Source organism: Actinia tenebrosa, unplaced genomic scaffold (assembly GCF_029948245.1).
Source record: "Actinia tenebrosa isolate PJP-AT-01 unplaced genomic scaffold, QUT_ActTen_1.0 PGA_scaffold4__44_contigs__length_22323623, whole genome shotgun sequence".
Classification (NCBI taxonomy): domain Eukaryota; kingdom Metazoa; phylum Cnidaria; class Anthozoa; order Actiniaria; family Actiniidae; genus Actinia; species Actinia tenebrosa.
Window position 1 is genome coordinate 7,647,101 of NW_028292581.1, and position 19,483 is coordinate 7,666,583.

General features: G+C 37.3%; 2 protein-coding genes and 1 long non-coding RNA gene across 3 annotated transcripts; 2 read left to right on the forward strand and 1 right to left on the reverse strand.

The window, feature by feature from the left end:
* Window positions 1–4,015: 4,015 nt before the first annotated feature.
* Window positions 4,016–4,586, forward strand: LOC116287156 (uncharacterized). Its single transcript, XR_004196036.2, has 2 exons — window positions 4,016–4,107; window positions 4,228–4,586. It is a non-coding gene; the product is annotated as an uncharacterized LOC116287156 (long non-coding RNA).
* Window positions 4,587–7,045: 2,459 nt separating this feature from the next.
* On the reverse strand, window positions 7,046–9,099 carry LOC116287155 (homeobox protein Nkx-2.8). Its single transcript, XM_031693800.2, has 2 exons — window positions 8,913–9,099; window positions 7,046–8,273 (listed from the first exon to the last, which is right to left on the reverse strand). The coding sequence occupies exons 1-2, from the start codon at window positions 9,097–9,099 to the stop codon at window positions 7,822–7,824; spliced, it is 639 nt and encodes a 212-aa protein (XP_031549660.2). The 3' UTR covers window positions 7,046–7,821.
* Window positions 9,100–9,110: 11 nt separating this feature from the next.
* LOC116287154 (homeobox protein Nkx-2.2) lies at window positions 9,111–18,749 on the forward strand. The gene is made up of 3 exons (XM_031693799.2): window positions 9,111–9,214; window positions 15,659–15,969; window positions 16,459–18,749. The coding sequence occupies exons 2-3, from the start codon at window positions 15,801–15,803 to the stop codon at window positions 16,938–16,940; spliced, it is 651 nt and encodes a 216-aa protein (XP_031549659.1). The 5' UTR covers window positions 9,111–9,214; window positions 15,659–15,800; the 3' UTR covers window positions 16,941–18,749.
* The last annotated feature ends 734 nt before the right edge of the window (window positions 18,750–19,483 follow it).

Genomic DNA, 19,483 nt, shown 5'->3' on the forward strand with positions numbered 1-19,483 from the left:
TCCAAAATGACCACTTTGTTCGATGTATAATGGATAAATGAATGTTGATTCAAGGCGTACAGATCGTCCATTAGCCCGTTAGAAAGCACCAAGAATCATGTAACTACAAATTGGTAAAAAAAGACTCGCCCCCTTTTCAATACACCTACTCTGATATCCATTGTTAAAATAAACAAACAGTTTTCAACGAAATCGAAAGTACTTAAGATTTAAAACAAAGAAAAGTGAGTAAAAGCTTTTACTTGCATCGGAAAAAAAATTAAAGTTTTGACTTTGAAGTGTGTTGGAGAAAGACTAGACAAAAAATGAGAAAAGGAATGGCCTGAAATACGTTGGACATTCATTCTTCATCACAAGCGAACCTCAATCTGCTCCTAAAATTTAGGAACCTCTCAAGTCCAAAGCGTGCTATCGTCAAACAAAAATTATCTGTTACTTCAATACAAAAGGAGAACTTTTAAGACAAATCAACAAACACATCCCAAAATATACATGAGAAAGTGCTCTTATCTTACTCCAGTATAATCCAAACCCTTGATTCGTCTGTTACCTAAATACAAAGTAGAATTTTTAAGGCAAATCAACAATCTATCAAAACATACATGAGGCACTACTCTGATCTTACTCCAGTATATAATCCAAACCCTTGATAACGGAACGATATTTTATTTTAATGAATGTTATGCTAAAGGGCGCTGCCAAAGAAGCCAGCATTTTTAATTGCATAAACCATTTAATAATATATTAGTGTGTCAGTAAAATAGGATTATTTTATCAGACTGCAACGTTGGAGCTTAGCTCACCAAGAGTGTTTTACTTTAGTTATCAATCCGGATGCATCGCGTAATTCCTCTCGAATATAACGAACCTTGCTAAAAATGTGAATAATCATCCATCACTCTTGTTCACCATCTTGTGTTATCTTATGTTTGGTACTTGTCCAAAAAGCTAAAAGATACTTGACTTATGTAAAGAGATGTTTGTTGCGACTTCAGTACGCGTGCGATATTCGTGTAATAATGGTAAGTTTTTGTCTTGGTATATTTTATTTAAAGTCGTAAATATGAACATGATGGGTTTTTGAAACACGACCTTCATTCAGGGCAAAGCTAAAGATACGCTCTAAGTGCCATACCTGTTCAAGGTTTTTATCAAACTGACAAATTACTGAATTCCGTTCCACTGGTAAAAAATCTTTTTAATGCTATTCGCCTCCTGTTTTCACGTTACGCACCTCATAATTTTATCAGTGGTAGCCTAAGTTCAATGTGATGACTAGCTTCCACGCTGTTCGACTCCAGAAGGTCTGTGGATCTGTGGATTGTCCTTGATATGTTCTAAGAACAAATATCTTCCGGTAAAAAATACCACTGTCATTGCTGTGGTTAAGTATTTGGTATTTAAGAATTTGTATAGGAAACCACTGGCTATCGATGAGCGGATGATAATAACTGAGGCATTTTTGGGCCGGTTTTAGAACAGCACCGAAAGCCTTCCTGCTACTTTGGAGAAGTAAGGCCGACAATGGTGCCCATACACACATACGGCTCATTTCAGTCATATTCATATTTTAAGGCCAACTGAGTTAACTTTATTCTCATTTCAAACTTTTTGCGATTTTCAATTATATTTGTATTCCTAAATGAAAATAATATGCTCAAAAAAATGTCATGCACTAGCATAGGGTTAGGGCCGATACTGGGCTTCGTTTCGGCCGTGGTGAGAGTTGCAAGTGCTCTCTCATGATCATATATTTAACAAAGCGGTTTTCACCAAATCGCTAAGAAAAAAATCAATTGCATTTCTAAGTTTAACTGTAACGTACTCTTAAGTTGTTATCAGTGCTTTGGAACAACAAGTGGTATGTGAGTTAGTATTCACGAGCAATCCGCTGACCAAATGTATCCAACGTCACCATTTCGTACATGCTTCATCTAAAATTTTATGGATCCATCATAAGCATTAGTAGTGGTTAATGAAACATGTAAGATTAATATTCATTGTTGCAAAATTAGATATAAAGCAGTATATTCTTAAACCAACAGCTATAGTAACATTCTTTGTCGGATGAAGAGACGGAAATCCGTGGTGAAGCGTAATGCTTAAACCTCCCTCCCACTGGTTTTACAAACAGGTCTCAGTGACAGGTAGTCAGCTTACGATTTGATCTGACTTGAACATTAATGCGCGAACTGCTAGAAACAGGTCCAGCACTCTGAACTAACATTACGTGAACATTATGTTCGGGGGGGGCTTCCGTTGAAATATGCCCTTCTTTAATACCTTTTGCATCGAAGTGAACTGATACTTTGATGAAAAATGGGCTCTTTTTTACAATGAAAGGAAACAAATAAACGTATGGCTAGTAATGTCTTTCATATAGTCATGAATTCTAGGCAAAGTGCAGGCATGATTCCTAGAGGCACAATCATGGCTGGGGGAGAACTTCGCATCAGGGAAAGTGAAAGCGTCTTTCATATCTGCACGGTCTTTTATATCAGGGCAGTTATCCACTGGGCAAAAGCAATTAAAGTGCAGTCATTCATTTATTTACATTCATTTATTTTCTCATTTTTCTGAACTCTTTCGTGTGATCTTAAGATTTCGCATTATTTTATTTTCCCTTGAACAGATTCTCCTGCCGAGGCATCCCGGTTCTTGTTTTTGTTTTGTATTTCAAGCTATACGCGGGGTCTGCTCTCGCTTTCTTCATTTCCTTTATTTGTGCAGGTTTGTTTTTGTGTGTTTTTTAAATATTACGCAAAAAAGGTAATTGTTGTACAGTAATTCGAAATTAGAGCATTTTAACCCCTTTTTCTTGTACACATGCTCCCTGCTGGGTGCCCTATTTCCAGCCAATTTCCTTCAGTCTGGTAACATGGCTTGTGGGCTAATTATCGTCGGTTTTGACTGCCAGTCGGTTCGCCCATGGCTTGGCCTAAGACAAAACCTTTTTCTTTTCTTCCCACGGCTTGGCCACAGAAAAATCTTTTTTTTCTCAATCCCACGGCAATGTACTCAAATCTCACGTTTTTTCCCCTTCATTCAAGAAATCTGTTATATCGTTATCCCTCAAAAACTGGACTGCTAGAATGGCTAGTCTTACAAACGAAAATCACTATTGATTGAAAGCAGAACTTATTAATGGAACAATGCATTCTAAAATGAACCCCATACCAAATGCTACGTGCACAATAGTTTGGGGTAAAAAAGTTTTGGTTTTGGTAACCTAGGAATGCTTCTCAGCCTTCGCTATAGTGAGTTTCTACGCACAGAAAAGAACCTATTCCCACATCACTGTCAATGTCTTTGGTCACTCTATAACTCATCAAATCAGCCCTTCAAGGTGCAAGCCACTGACTTTACAACTTTCTAGATAAAGCCTAGTTTCAGCGTAAACGACGAAATCTATAAAAACTTATACTGAGTCAAGGACAGCGCTTTTTTTTTACCGGCAATCGAGCAAAACATGATTTTATTGACAAAATGTTGTTTAGCGAAGAAACAGCAATTGAAATTGTTTAGAGATTGAGTGTTCGATAGTTTAGATCAAAAAGCAGCCGCAAATCAAAATTTCCCTTCGCTTGAGGAGCGGTGCTCATTTGAAGGGTTCGTTGTTGACGAGAGACTTTACCTCGCTTGGGGGTTTTCCATGGCCTCTTTAAACGAAAACAAATTTTATGCGTTGATAACTTCCACGGATAAAGCCAATGTGTCTCTGAAAACTTAAAAACATAGAAAACGTGATTTCTATTCATATTTGACGTAAATTTTAATGGACTCTTTTTCACTAAAAACCCTGAGAGAAGCGAGAAAACTACCATTCAATATGACTCGAGTGAGCTTGGAGTTTTCGCCAGAAAATTGTGGTTGTTTGGTTACGAAAGACGATGGGCTGTCTTTTCTGTCGCTTTCTTAATTGCTTGAGACAACATTCTTCTTTTTTAATTTTGTCCCCAACAGCTTTATTATGGACGTAAATATTCTCTTTATATTCAAAGTCTGATCAGTTCCCTAGTTACGTGAGTCCGAGAGAGCGATTTTTAAGAATAACAGGACACGAAGCAATATTTTTTTTGAATTTCCATTGACCTTGTTCCTAAAGAGGTAAAGAAAACTAATGTCTGTAATATTTATACGTTTATTCAGTTTTATCATTTCGCTATTACCTGGCAAAATCACCCCGTGTACACATTTGTTTTAGTTTGTTTTTCTATGTTTTTTTAGTATTCCTAGAGATCAAACATTGCTAGTCAGTTAGCCCTCAAACAATCAAGACAAGAAAGCCCAAGCATCAGTCAGAGCTCTATAATGGAAATCCTAATGAAATACTAAAGAATATTCTAGGAAGGTCGTTAAAGTTTGGAGCATTTCAGTCTTTTTCTATGCAATAGCCATTCTGATAACTGTCGTTCTCAAATACTTCGTGATTGTCATTAACGCTACGCTTATGTCAACTCAAAAACCATCCAGAGTTCAACTAGGGCCTTTCATTTCCTATTGCAAGGACATTTTGAGTCAAATGAAAATCAACTTCTTGTAATAAGGACGTTCAAATATTACTTGGGAATAAACAAAACTCCCCAGACGTTCGTTTGCAATTGAATTGAATTTTTCAAGTAGTTTCAGGTGAAATGGCTTTTTAGGTCCCAAAGAAAGGACCAGCGCCGAATCCTTCAACGGATCTATTAAATTTGTATTACTCTGTTAGTTCCTTTTATACTTATTGTACAAGATTTGAAAAGAAGTTTGGCGGTCCGAGAATTACAAGTGTTTGAGCGTACGCCTTGACCCAAACCATACGTAGCTGAAAGAAAGAATCGTTTATTTATCGCCTTCAATCAGAGATTTAGCACATAGACATAAGATTGAATTAATAATAGAAACCGTAAACTAAGTTTCAGAGGAAATGTGGCGATAACGCTCGGAAATGTCATTTTGAATTATACGGCCAAGATAAACTTAAGACGGGACTACGCGCTAAAACCTTCCTAGTTCGTTATCACAGATTGTGGCAGAAATTTTTTTTGCTAACTCTAGCTAGTCCAACAATTGCTCAATCCGATGTTTGGCGAGACTAGCAAGTAGAATACGCGTACGACAAGAATTTTTCTCCCAATGAAATTGACTATCACACCTGAAACTACAAAAATAAAAGAAACAATAGCAGCCGTCAATGGCTTAGTTTGATCGTCAAATATCTTTGCACAGTAAACGGCGATTTTTAATTAAACTTAGTGTTATTAAACTATTGTTGGTTACACAAAGCTGGGATAATAAATACACACAATCCCTTTGGCTTGGCTGCTATTCGTTGAGATAAGATAACCCTTCAATAAAAATCTTGCACGCGCGCGCTGTTTTGTTCCCGCCAAAAGCGAATTTAACCACTTTAGGCTTTTATGTGAAGAGCAAAGTTATTGAAATCAAAAATGGACCATATCAGTATGGGCTTATTTTGGGGGAAGATGGCCTTATTAGAAACAAAAGTAAGGTTGTTAAAAGTGACATTTCCTATGTTCTATTTAGCGGATGATTTTCACATGTCATTCATAAGTTGACGTAAGATTGGAATAATGATCGTCACCATTATTCCTGTTTGACATCCAATAAAAACTTCCACACAAAAAATTTTAAACGAAAAAATCCACGAACTTAAATATCGCAACTTTGAGAACACTTTCGTTCTCCTTTTAGCACGAAGTATAGTCTATGCTTCTGATTTTCCTTAATAGGAGAGTAACAAGTTTTTTCTTTATAATAAGAACGTTGTTCTCTTTTCTAAACAACTCAAATAAAAGCTAAGCGTGAGATTGAAGAACTAAAGATTTATTATCTGAAGTTCCCGCCCTGTAAAAAAAACAAGATATCTATAATGGGTTTAGAATTTAAAATTTAAGAAAGTAAACTTTAGTTGGTGTGAAAAACATCCAAAGAAAAATTCGCCGATTCGTTTTTATACAGTATCTTTTTAGTTTTGCTTGTTTTTAAAACCATTAAATTTATCCTTGAGTTGGTTTTTTATTTTGAAGAACGTTCTTGGGACACCCATTTACACGAACCCGTAAAATTCACAGTATTCTTTTCCAAATTGTTCAGCTAAAAAATTAAGAGTCGATCCAGAGCAAGTTAAATCCAATAGTTGTGAAATTTTGGTGCATTTTTCGATACGAATTCAATAACATATTTTCAATATCCCTCATTTAACTACACTCAAAGATATATATCGTCTGCTTTTGGCTACTTCAAACTCAAATACTCGCCAACTACCAAACCCTCGAAATCTTAGTACCCTATTTACTCCTGAATGGTGAGCTGTTTTACAACAGATTTTTTCAGAGAGTCAATTATTTAGATGTGGTTGAAATCCCAGCTAGGGACTTCATTAAGTCATTATAGAAAACCGAGCTACATTAATATATCGAATACTGAACGAGGGACGTGCTGAAAGGGCTCCCAAATCTCTGTTTTCTTTGCTTTTTGGCTTTTATTTCATGAATTTTGAGGAGAAAAGTTGTGTTTTATGGAAGGCGAATGGGGTATTGATACTATTGCTAGGACAAAATCCAGAACGAAATCCTTTTGACAAAGTCTTGTAGCCAAGACCGACTTTAGAGGGCTGTCACTGGCTGTCTCTGATCTTATTATTTCCCTTGTTAATAAAACTGTAAAATGTCTAGATTGTTTCTCTGGATTGAACGGTTTAGAAAGTGTGTCTTGCTCAATGAAGAAGAGATCTGAAGTTAAAACATGGTGATGCCACTGGGAAGGCGGTTGTACAAGCATTTTATTTCCTGAAAAAAATATGGAGAGATCGAAACGGCTTATGGCATTTCTGCATGGGCTCAAGAAAGCACCCAGCGTTCAATTAGGGGTTTTTGCGTACTTCTCTTATTCTTTATTTCGTAATGGAACCATCTTTGAAATCGTTGATCTTGGTGACATTGCAAACATGGGAATGAAAACTTTTGTGGTTCAGTGAAATCTGTTGCAATGGTTCGATACATGCATCAGCCTCAAAGTCTTTAACAATTCATAGACACGCTTTTTGTCTTTATACAGTTATTTTTATTCGTAAATTTACAGAAAGTTGTACAAAGTTTATGGAATAAACACAATTGGATTTACAACAATAACGGCGTCCTATTTCTCAGTTTTCTTACATTAGTGTGCATCAGACCTTACACGATTTATACCAACGACATATCCTTTAACTAGTTAGGAAATTTCAGTTGTGCACTAAATTTTGCTGGGGATTTTCAAAAAGCAACTGAGCTACTTAAAGAAAAGATTATAAATTTATAGTTTATATATTATAAAACTAGATTTTTGGGCGATAAGTAAGATGGCCATCTAGGTTACTAAAACTATTTTATTGAACATGTAGACATCTAACCTTTTCTCTTTCTTTATAACTTACTTTCCATAGAACAACATATCGTTATATCTTTAAATTCCTTTTTACACGTTATAAACGTCACACTATGAATCAAAACAACATCGCAGTAGCCGCGGTTTCTATTTGTCGCAATCGTATTTATAATTTATATTTCGGTATTTATCCCCAAAGCAATCCGCCCTAGGAGATATGTCTTTCAAAAAAAACGTGAATAACTTAGTGTCCAAAAATACGTATTTGAACATGAGATTTCTCAAGCAAATGGGTTGTAATTCATCTGGGTGAATTGAATTTTTAGAAATGTAAAAGTTATAGTAAATTTGATGTTAGATATACGGTTTTGTGGTAGACTTTTGTCTTAAGAACAATATGACCTAGGTAGATCTCGCCTTAGCAAGAAAGAATGAGGGAGTTTTCAGTTTTTACCAGTACGATGAAGATTGTAAGTAAGTGGAATTCACTGGAGAAGGATAATGTAGATAATCGGGCGATGGTTGGTATGGTGAACTGGTTAGATAACTACAAGTTGGGCCAACACAACTACAATATTGTCCGGATCCTGTAAGGAAAGGACCAGAGATGTACGGTTTATCCCAAGGTCCCTTTTCACTCATCTGCTTACGAAACTTGTACCGATGATTTTGGAACCAAATCTTGACTTGAGCTGGCGTTAAATTTGCTATTCTTGCGAGTTCTTCGCGCTCCGGAGCAGAAAGATATCGCTGTTGTTGAAATCGTCTTTCCAGTATGAAGGTTTGCGCTTTTGTAAAAAGAATCCTTCGTTTTCTTTTCTTTGGGATTTCGGTTTCTCGCTTCGTTTCTTCTGGTTTTTCGTAAATGGAGAGACGGGTTTCTCCTTGCTCCGCAGGGACATCTAAACACAAACACAACAGCACTAAGAAATCATGTTCTGCCATACACAGCAGGATAAAATCTTAACCAAATAAAACTGTAAGATTTGTTTCTAAACAACTTAAACATTGTGACATGTATTTCTTTCTTTCTAAATAAAGTATTGGGTTCTACATTTCGGTCTCTTAGTACATTATTGTAACAAGTTTGCCTGCGTTAAATGCCTACAGCGAAAAGTTGACATTTCTTTCAAGTTACAAAAAGAGGAAAAGAGAGTTGTTGGTTTAAGCATTGGCACGTTCATAAAAGTCGTAATTTTTGATTCGAAAAGGTATCCGGCTTATAACTTTTTCTTGAAATTGTACGCCAAAGCCGACAAACAAGTGCGGTTAGGAAAGCCAATAGAGGCCTCTATTGAAAAGGATACCCTATTCTAATAACTCCAATGTGTCAACTGGTATGCCCTAAGGTATGCCCCAAAAGGCTTTTGAACTTAAAGTGTGTAATAAAAAGTATTCAGGTCCTCAATCTTAAGCCCTCTTCACTTTGGCATTTCCAAAACCCAGTAGTAATCTATAGGACAAGCCCTCGGGGAATTCAAACACTATATGGCTATTATAGAGATGTCACGAACTTGAGTTACAACATCCACAAGACGTACCATCAGAAATTGGAGCTTCGTCGACTGCATGTTCGTTGGCGTCTACGTCCGAATTTGGACTGGCCTCCATGTTACATTGGTCTGTAATCGTACAGGATGACATTCCCATGTGTGGTTTAATCGCCTGTAGGGAGCGAATTGTGTCTTCAGGCAAGTCGAGAATGTCTCTTATGGAAAAGGAACTCATAGTTCTCCTGTGCTTCACTCTGTATACTTGGTCTCAAATAGCTACCATTGTCTGTCGGCTCAAGATAACGAGTTGAGTGTTGAAGACCACGGGGCGAGCAGGCTGGCTGTGTGAGGTAGGTGGGGCTAACACTTGAAAAGAAGACAATCTAAGAAATACAAAAACAAATTTTGTCTAATGTCACCAACGTGTTTTGTTAAGCGATAATAGGAGGATAGTGGTGACAGATCTCGAAATGACAGTCAAAGAGCATCTCAACAAACGTCATATCAACTAGCTTAATCTGACACAATTCCTCCATTCAAGACTTGCTAAAAGTTTCCATCACACATGCTTCGTTTGTGTCTTTAAAGGTTTGTTGATATTGGTTTTAATTGGATTGACAGATTAGGAAGTGTGCTGTTGTTGTTGTCCCTTTGTTCTTATTATTACTTTGTCACATTTTCCAAACACAGCCAATCCAGACACGCCCATAATATTAGGCTTCCATCACGCCTCCGCTCGACAAATAACATCCCAGAGCACTACAAACCTCTTCTCTATCATTGCTGCATCTTTCTATGAGACTCTTTTCATTGTGATTTCGACCTTGCTCAAAGATATCTACACTCCAATTCATTTAACCATTTGGATTCCTTAAGAATAACACGTTAATAGTTCTAGCGCCCTTGTGCAAATCCATATTGAATTCAATGTCACTCTCTAACTATCCAAACGTTTAATGATCGCATTCTCTTGCTACTATTTGTTCGAGTCGATTCGTTGAGAGCAGAGTTTGATGAGTGAAAACCTATGGGTTTTTGTGCTTCCGTTTGCTTGTGTCAGGCTTCCTAACAAAGTTGACCCACGAAATTGTTTGGAGAAATAAATAGTTTCGAGGCGAAACACACGAATATTTCTCAATCCTTAACTGACATTTGGCAAAGGGCCATTTTCTTATCCAAATTACTATCGCCGTGAAACATAATATATATGTACGATGGCTGCTATTCTTGGTCATTAAAGTTTAGTCTGTGACTAACCATTAACAGCACCGTGCCTTTTTGATTATTCTAGAATTCTATAAACGGGTTCGCCTTATTTGAAATCAAAAGCCCTTAACGGGTATTTTCTCGAATTAATCGTATTCTCAATGATTATAACATGATAATTACTTTATGAAATGAATATCCCAACACACTATTCCAGTCTTTGGTTTCTAGCAAGCGCGCTAAATACCACTAATCGTGCGAGGATGCGAGCGGTTTTGAGTTGTTAATTGGTCAGTGGCAAGTTTACCTTCCTCCAAATCCAATGAGAAAACTAAAAAGTGTCATGTTTTGCTAAACCTGCCATACACTGTCTAAATACTGCGTGTGTACTCGGGTATATTTTTAGAAAACTATATGTTAATATGAACAACGGCCCACCAAAACCAAGTCGTGTGTTGGGAGCCCACCTTACGTGTTTCCAAATATCTTCACGATTTGATTTTTGCTTCCCTGGGAAGTTCTCTTCCAATCACTGTTCAATACTGCGGCCATTTTTCTTTAGATATTTTGACAAGTAACATCCATGTATAAAGCAGCCCATATACCGGTATTTCTTATTAGCTACTTAAGAATTTAAAGCCAAGGACTTTATTTTTGATGGCCAATAACAATCTTTGCTAATGTTCACAATAAGGTGTACTTAACTAAGTATTCAGACGCGCGGGTCTTCTATATTCCCCAAAACAAGTATCAAACAAGAGCCTCAACTTAATAAATGTTGAAAAAATGTCAGTTGCTGAGAGTTATTCTTGAGGTAAATTTGGCCGCTAGCGTCGAGAGATAAACAGTGTTAACAAGGATGCACCCTTACGTTTTAGTCCTAGTGCACAACACTCAGAACACTGGCACTATAAATTTTGCTTATCTCACTCTGTACATATGTTTAGCCATATTTACACTTGTCAAAAGTTTCAATCTTTCCTGGAGAAGACAATACAATAACAGGGTGGTTGTTTCCAAAAGCGTTGCCTTAAATCAATAATGTGTAAGTTTCAATAATAATAAAAAATAAAACACCAGCTCGACTGGGCTGACAGGGGAATGACAGGGCGACTGGTAAAGCCAACATACCAGAATAACCTTGTATATTAGATCATGAATAGGGTCAATTTAAACTAAAATGCATTCATTGTATTGTGTCTGATCAATAGCTTACCGAGGTAATCCTTTTCTTACACAATATTGTTGGTTTAGTAGCTAAATAAGTGGCGGGAAATTGGGAATTGAAACGTTTTTTTGTAAAGAAGACAAAAGTATAAATTTCACATTATTCACCTTTATAAAAAAAATTTCTTTCTTTAATTATCAACGCCCGAAAGGGGTGGATGTTATAATAAATTATTTCTTAAGACACTAACAGCTTCTTTCAGCTGGATATCCCGAAATGGGAAACGTTGAATTGATCTTGTTGAATCCTTGAAGAGCTTGCTGCCAGTTTTGGCAGGGTGTTTGACGGTTTAGAAGTGTTTATAAATGTTCAAGCTAAACTAATTCATTGATGCGAATTGCACAAAGAAGTCGTCTAGTGTTCTCATTTCTCAATCAAATCAATTTTTACTTCAGAACCGAAACCAGAGAAGCCTTTATTCAAGTCAGATATGTGTGTGTTCAGCTGCTATCCACAGTATTCATAGTGTTAAACAGAAACTTCAATCTTACCTGTATATGTGATCTGTGTTATAGGAGTAATTGAATTCTAAATGTACACTCATGGTATGGCGTCTAGGCTTTCATACCAAAAAAATCTACAAAAAAATGTGAATTTGAATCGATCGGGGATAGGCTTTCGTTATTGGATTTGTGTTATGAAATTTCTAGACTTCTATTCCATCGGCAATTATGCAAGAAATATATTTGAAATTCATTTCGCTTGCCATGCGGCCATCCCATTTCCCTTTCGTGTCATTCTTCTTCTTCCTTCAAGGAAGTTCTTAAGGGAATATTTTGAAGCGAAGTAAAAGCAAATTGAATCTTGAGAAAATGAGATCCTTTTTGCGTTGTCAGAGAGCTGTGTCAGTGTGACAACACACCACTGTTACTTGGAACAATTTTGGCATAGAAAATGAATTTGGAATCGTTCCTTGTGTGTTTTTGCTTTATAGTTTATTACTAACGATTAGATATTCAAATGGTTACCTGCCACAGATGAATGCTGGTAAAATGGCCAATTGTCTTTGCTGTTAGCTGTTCATTTACCGAAAGTAATCGTTTTTAATTCCAATCGATGTGAAAAATTCTATTAAACATTCCCACTGATAAAATTGAACGCGGTTCTGCTACGACTCGATTGTGAGTTATTTAATTTTCGAATATTCAATCCCTCTGTCCTTTAATTGCCTGTAAGGTAATCCGATACCATTAGGATGTTGGTTCAGACCCTTCAACTCGTGTCGTCAAATGTTCTTGTGACTTGAAAAATTAGCATAAGCATCCAAGGGAGAAGAGCGTTTTGAAGTGAACCTTCTAATTCTTAGCAAACATAAACTTGTATATGGATTTTAATCAAGATGGAAAGATCGTGTGCTAATGGGTTGATGAGAAGTCTCAAGATATTGCCATAAATAAACACTATACTGACTTGGGTCTCATTCATTCACTTGTTTCTTTTTATCAGTTCTTCCGCTAGATAAGGCGATGAAAGGGGGCAGTTTGCGGAAAAGAATCGGGGGGAAAAAAAGAAAAAACTGAACAAAATGTCCTTCAAAAATGTCTTTTAATCGTTCTTTTTGGCCGAATCCTTAACGCAACATCCTCGACATGTTTCCAAGACCTACGCATTAAGTTTATTGACTTGGGATAGAATGTTTAACTTTAAACTCTAAAAGTAATAAGGAGGTCGGCATCTCATGGCATTAAGCACTTAATATGATAGTTGATCATTTAGTTTTGAAACAAGAAACCTTACGACTTCGATTCACCCATTTAGTCTGTAAATCCATCAACAGGGCGCTTCCGTGGAACGTCAAAAGGCCTCATTTAGATTCGGGAATGAGACACTTAAACATGAAAGATTTGTGAACAGCGCCTGTGCCTTCCAACTTAATGTACAGGTTTTATTGGGGAGAAAAACCATCGGTTCATTGGGTTTAAAAATTTCATCTCTTTTCAAGAGCGGTTTGGACGATAAAATTCCATCAACAAAAAGACTTCAGCTCATCAAGATTTAATGTGTTTGCCAATTTTATTTTATGAAACCAGAAATTTAAGCCAACACTGAAACTCTCGAAACGATCAACAGCTGTTTTGGTCCTCATTGGGTGGAGTGGTTTGGATCTTTAGCCTCATAGAAACGAAATTCGATTCCACGCGAGAGAAAAAAAACACCTTGCGCCGCTCTCATTAGTTTATTTTTACCTTATTACGGCTTCTAGGACTCCTATTGGACCGCCACTCAAGCTGGTCTTGCAATAGAAAAAGATAGAATGGGCAACATGATATTTTTCTTTTCTTTTCTAGGCCCTGGACGTGGTTTTTGGGTTGTTATTTTTGTCCTATTTTAGAACGTAATAAACTTGTTTCTTCTCTTAATGATTGTAGGCACTTGATAAATTACTAGTCATCACTTGAGATCTGTTCACAAGACACTCCTTACGACAAGTCGGATTCGTTTTCTCAATATGGGGCTGTTACATGATCCCTACAAAAGTCAACTAGAGTAGATTTTAAAAGTGTTGTCATGAATAAAGGGTGGTTGTTAAGGTGAACGTATGCTGCCAATCTAACTAAACTGAGGTGTAAAGTTCGGTCTGCGAACCCAACCGATGATAAATATGAAAGAAAAGATCGCAATGTAAAATGACACTACAACGGCTCGTGCAGCCTCAAAGAACGACATAATAGAATGAAACGTCGAATGCGATCTCATAAAGATTTTAATCATATATTCCACAGATCATTTCATATTAAGCGATTCCAATTTAAGTGAGACCGGATCGAGCCTAATTGGTGATGTCTACTATCAGTATTATTATTCAAATGTTGAGCTTCTTCTGTGGTAGGATTTCGAGTGTGAGGCGCTCTGTCTGATTGGACACCGAAACTAAAACAAGATACGGAGTGGCTATTGTAGATCTTACAAGATGTTGACCCTATGGATTCACCACTAAAAATTAGAATATCCTTGGCTAATGGTTTAATTGACAACCTGTCAATCACCTTATGACACGGGCAAACATTTTGGCCTAATCGGCTGGTTGTTAGTCAAATAGCTATCCTACGTAATGGCTTGGCGCTCGATGGCGCGCTACCGACCTATATTCCAAGCATCCTTTGAAATATTAATTGGCCATTCTTCCGTAATTTTTAGGGGTACCATTCTTTCATCAATAAAGACTCATTAATTCATTTCCAAATGGCGAAATATTAGCGCCCCCATAGCGTCCCCACTTTGAGCCCTGGAGGGTTCCATAAACGAATCAAACTCGTTCGATCGGGTTGACGACTTGTTAAAGGGAGGATTAAGAATCTGAAGTACTATTAACACACCCTTGCATTGAAGCCTTTCTCATTCTTAAAGTACTCAGTGTCAGTTATCGTATGCCCTTCAAGGATTTATGATTGCCAAACCTTCGACAAGGACACACGGTAAACAGACTAGAGCTCTGAGAGCGCAGATGTCGATAGATGTCGACATATTTGGCGAAGAACCCCTCGATACTGCTTCAAAACTATTAACCTTGATAATGCAAAAACTGGCTACCTAATCAGCCATGCGAGTTGATATTTTAAAAGCTTGACCTGATCGAATATTTGAACTGCCAGCAAAGTAAGATAACAGTTGTCTCTTTTTGAAGCGTTCTGCGGACGGGTGAATAGCGAAAAGATGGAAGCGTTTTAAAAATGCTTCAATGGAAAGCCCCAAGGAGTGCGTCTCAGTTATTTCTGTACTTAGCTTAAGAGATTTTGGAGGGTTTATAAAAGAAAAATAAATACTGAAACACCTCACGCCATCATCCTTTTCGTACATTTTTTGGTCAGTTTCTGTTTATAGGCGAGCTTTTGAAAAGTATTGGGCGACTACTGTGCGCGTTCCCGTGATACATAAAACAAGTGTTCAGTGAAAGGAGGGAAAATTGAATCATATCTAGACTACAAACGCGATAGATAGGCTAAGGTGCTGTCGCTCGATCGCTCATTGGTTTTATAAAGATTTAAATCTTAAGTTCACCTTAAAGAGGTATCAAAGAGACGTAATTACGATCGAAGGTGCGCAAATCCCACCTTCGGCGATAGAAAAGGGATAAGAAAAGTACTAGCGAGATTCTGGAGTCTTATATTTGAAAACACAGAACGGTCATTGTACAGAGTACTGTGCGTGAAGTGAACGAGTGCAATATTAAAATAGTTTGAACAACCAACGCACAGACTTGTCATTGGGAGTCTTCCCTTGGCTTTCTGTCATCTTACAGGCTTACATATGACACACTATTCAATAGTTATCACTCTAATTAATAGTGTTGTCAATCCCGTCACCACCTTATCCTATCAATAGCAGTTGACTTAGCAGAATTTATCCAACCTTTGTTTAGTGTCAAACATCTTGTTCACGAGTTGAGTGGCTCGACACACCCTGACGTCAGCAAAGGTGTCGTGGCTCTCTGAGCATGACCGTTGTAAGCCTGATAATGGAATCCATTTGAAACCGTGTACACAAGGCTAAAGTAACGAGCCATGACTTCGTTCTCTGTGAAGGACATCCTTAATCTGAGTGAGTCTACACGCGCATCTAGAAGCGAGTCGACGCCAGAACTATCGGTAAATTTTGAAAAATGTGGCGACGATAACAGATTGGAGGCTTGTGGCGTGGCGTCTAATCAGACGCAGAAGTCCTCATATACAAGTAAGAAAAGACTCGATTTTGTATCTTTGATCGAATGAAAGTAACGCGACCAAACTTGAAGAGCTTGCTATCATGGCCCCTGAAACCCAGCACTAGTGAACTTAAGATTGTTTGTCAATTGACATGTCTTTGAGGGGTAGCTTCTTACGCATTCGTGCTAGATTTACACAAAACGCTATTCCGGCGACTAGTTTACAGTGTTGAGACACTGCAAGTGTTTTGATGTTGCGCCGAAAATTTTGGTCTCTGAAAAGCTTCACAAAACTTCAGCTTACCAATGAAGAGTTTCCTTCTCCTTTTAAGCGCAAATAGAAAATTAGATGAAGTTCGCGAGTGAGTTCTCATTGTTTTGTTCTTAGCGGAACTTATAGAGTTTGCGAAATGCCAAAGGAAAATTGAATTGATGAAGTAGTATAAGCATTAATGATACCTGTGTGCATTTACTGAGCTTAGTCGGGACTGATAACTCTTGGATTTGTTTTTCTACAGATAATCAGGATAGTGCAAACGAGGATCCCTTAAGTCCTGCTTCAAGTGATCAACAAAATGAATCGAACGATGAAAAGAGAGACGAAGGAAGCGACCCTCCGAAGAAACGGAAACGAAGAGTACTTTTCACCAAAGCACAGACCTACGAACTAGAAAGAAGATTTAGACAGCAAAGGTATCTTTCGGCCCCTGAGAGGGAGCAACTTGCTCGAATTATAAACCTTACACCTACTCAAGTTAAGATATGGTTTCAAAATCATCGATATAAGTTTAAAAAGCAAAATTATGAAAAAGGGTCTTTGAGTGAGCCACCACCGTTGTTCACCCCCCGCACAGTTCCAGTGCCAGTTCTTGTTCGTGACGGTCAGCCATGTCATGGAACAGCCATGAATAACTATACCTATCACCATGCTGCAGATTTTCTTCATTATCCGCCCGTTAGTACGAATTATATGGCAGCACATCCTTATTGGACTTGGTGAGGGGGAAATGTGGTACTCGATGAGAAAACTCTAATTACGTGAGGAAACTGATGTGATGAACTCTCGACTTGTTGAGATCCAATCTGCTCTATTGCCTGTACCTCATCGACCGAGTATTGAGCTTAAATTGGGGCTGTACAGGAGAAGAAACTGTTGTAGCTAGTCGGTGTGAAAGCCCGATCTGCTACTCAGTATTTTTACTGTTTTTGGAAGCTATTGCAATTATTTTATCACATTTAGAGCAGAAAAAAATGACGCTGCAACTATCAGAGCAGCACTCATCTTCACTACAACTTTCTTTCGCCGCTTCTGGTGATAAGAACTAACGCACTCAATGAAACGCTTACATCCAGTTTGTATAGTATATTTGTTTTAATTTCTCGGAGATTGTAGTATTCATATCTACTCTTCAATTGTGTATTTTTCCAAAATTGAGTCATTCGGGAGAGGCAGGTACGGAATTTTGAATGTAAAGCGAAGGGATATCTTGTAAGAGGGGGCTTGTGAACAGCTCGTTAAGAATGAGAGGCGATCTCTTGCAGTGTTGATTGAATTCTAGCACTAGATTTGATTCTGATACCAAATGCGACCCTCGTCTCTAGTCCTGCCTACTCTCAATGGCTATTTGTACATAGGATCATTCACAAATATGAATTTCTTGACAGCTAAACCCATCCAAAGAGAAATATATATCTAAGCCAAACTATTGAAGAGTAAACTCATAAACTCAAAAATTCACCATGTGAATGCCAAAGTGATCTTTTTGACATAAGTGATATAACCACAAGGAATAAGATGGTTGGAACAAAAGGCCAGTTTATTAGCAAACAACACATTGCTTTTTGTACTGACTTCTTCTCGGAATTTCTTGGAGGTTATTTTTATGTTTGGTTACGTGAAGCATCAACGAAGCCGTAAAAAAAAGGCTTGAAACAGAATGCAGTTTCATTTCTACCGAACTAGCCAGCCCTCAAAAGAAAATTATCCGAAGGCCTTTGATCGGTGAAAACGGATTGGAAATTCTGTGGCCTAATTGATAGTTGGAGTGTTTGCTCGTTAGAAGAGTAGGAGGGACATATAGTTCACAAGAATTGATTCTTGGTAAATTGATTCGTCTTTCGTTTGGATTTAAGATTAAGAAACTAACAACAAAACGAGTCACTCAAACAAAAGGCGACTTTGTTGCCACTCTTTGTCAAACCAATCGCACAACAATGACTCAATGAAATCTCCTTTCAGTAAAGGAAGCTTTTATGTACACGATGGCTGGTATAGTTATACAAGAGTTAAATTAGGCCTTTGTATTTCTTTGTTGTAGAGTTCAAACTTGCTTGTGGTTAGATTATATGGAATGTGAACCTTCGTTTTTCTTTCGCTCATGTTTGTCTCCACGTATTGAACCTCATTAATTATAACATACATATAACTTGTGGCAAGGCAGGCTAGTACAGACCCGGTATTTTTTTCCCTAGAGTGTTAATCGTCTTTATTTTATAAGATTTGCTGGCATTTTAAGCTCTAACGTCTTAACTGACTTCATCTAGAAGTAAAATCCAGAATTACTGATAAAGACAATCAACCACTGAATATCACGCACCTTTTGCGGGCTATATTTCGAGTTCACTCTGCCCTTTCTTAAAGTCAAATTGTTGAAAACATTGATATTGAATTGTTGTGTTCATACATGCATATAACTTATACTTTAAATAATGATGTTTTAATACTATAATATAGCAGTGAATAAAGAATGTTAATACAAGAAGGAAAGACTGATTTCACCTCTTCTATTAAAGATTTTACATATATTTATATATTTAGTCTGATGTTACTCCACTTTTGGAAACTGAGGTATTACAGTTAAGCAACACAATTATGAAACACAGTCCAACAACAACCCAATGTAGTCCTTTCGATTTCACCAGTTGAAGAATGTTAGACAAAATGTCCATATTGTTTTCAGTTTCTTCTTGTCTCTATTCCTTGTAGCTATAGGAGTACTGGAGCCAAAGAGAATTAGATCCAGGTTATAGGTTTTAAAGGATTGACTGCGGGTAGTTAATGTTGATATAGCACTTCATTAATCTTAGCTGTGGAGTTGGCATCGTGAAAATAACTCTAGAAAATACCCTATATCATATCACCCTCTTCCCTTCTTATCTTATTCAATACTTAGGGGAATTTTGGACTCCAGGAAAGATGAATCTCTTTATAATAAGCTCAGAGGGAATAGAACAACTTAGGAACATTTTTGGGTGGGTTGTTGACTCAAATCCTCTTTCTCGAAAATGTTTTAATCCTCCTCAAAAGAAGAGCAGTAATTTTCTCATTTTCAAAAAAAGTCATTTACTTATTCTTGCCTCTAAAAGTTTTCAGGAATAGAATTGGTTGATTGAAGAGCTAAGCTCCCGGAAAAGAAAAGGGTTATACAAAAAAATCTGCACGAAATTGTCAATAACCCCTTCAGCTATTTCCAAAGATGTCTCGAAATTTGAAGATGGGAAACTCAAAGCACTCAGAACAAATGTAAATGAAGCAGACGCAAT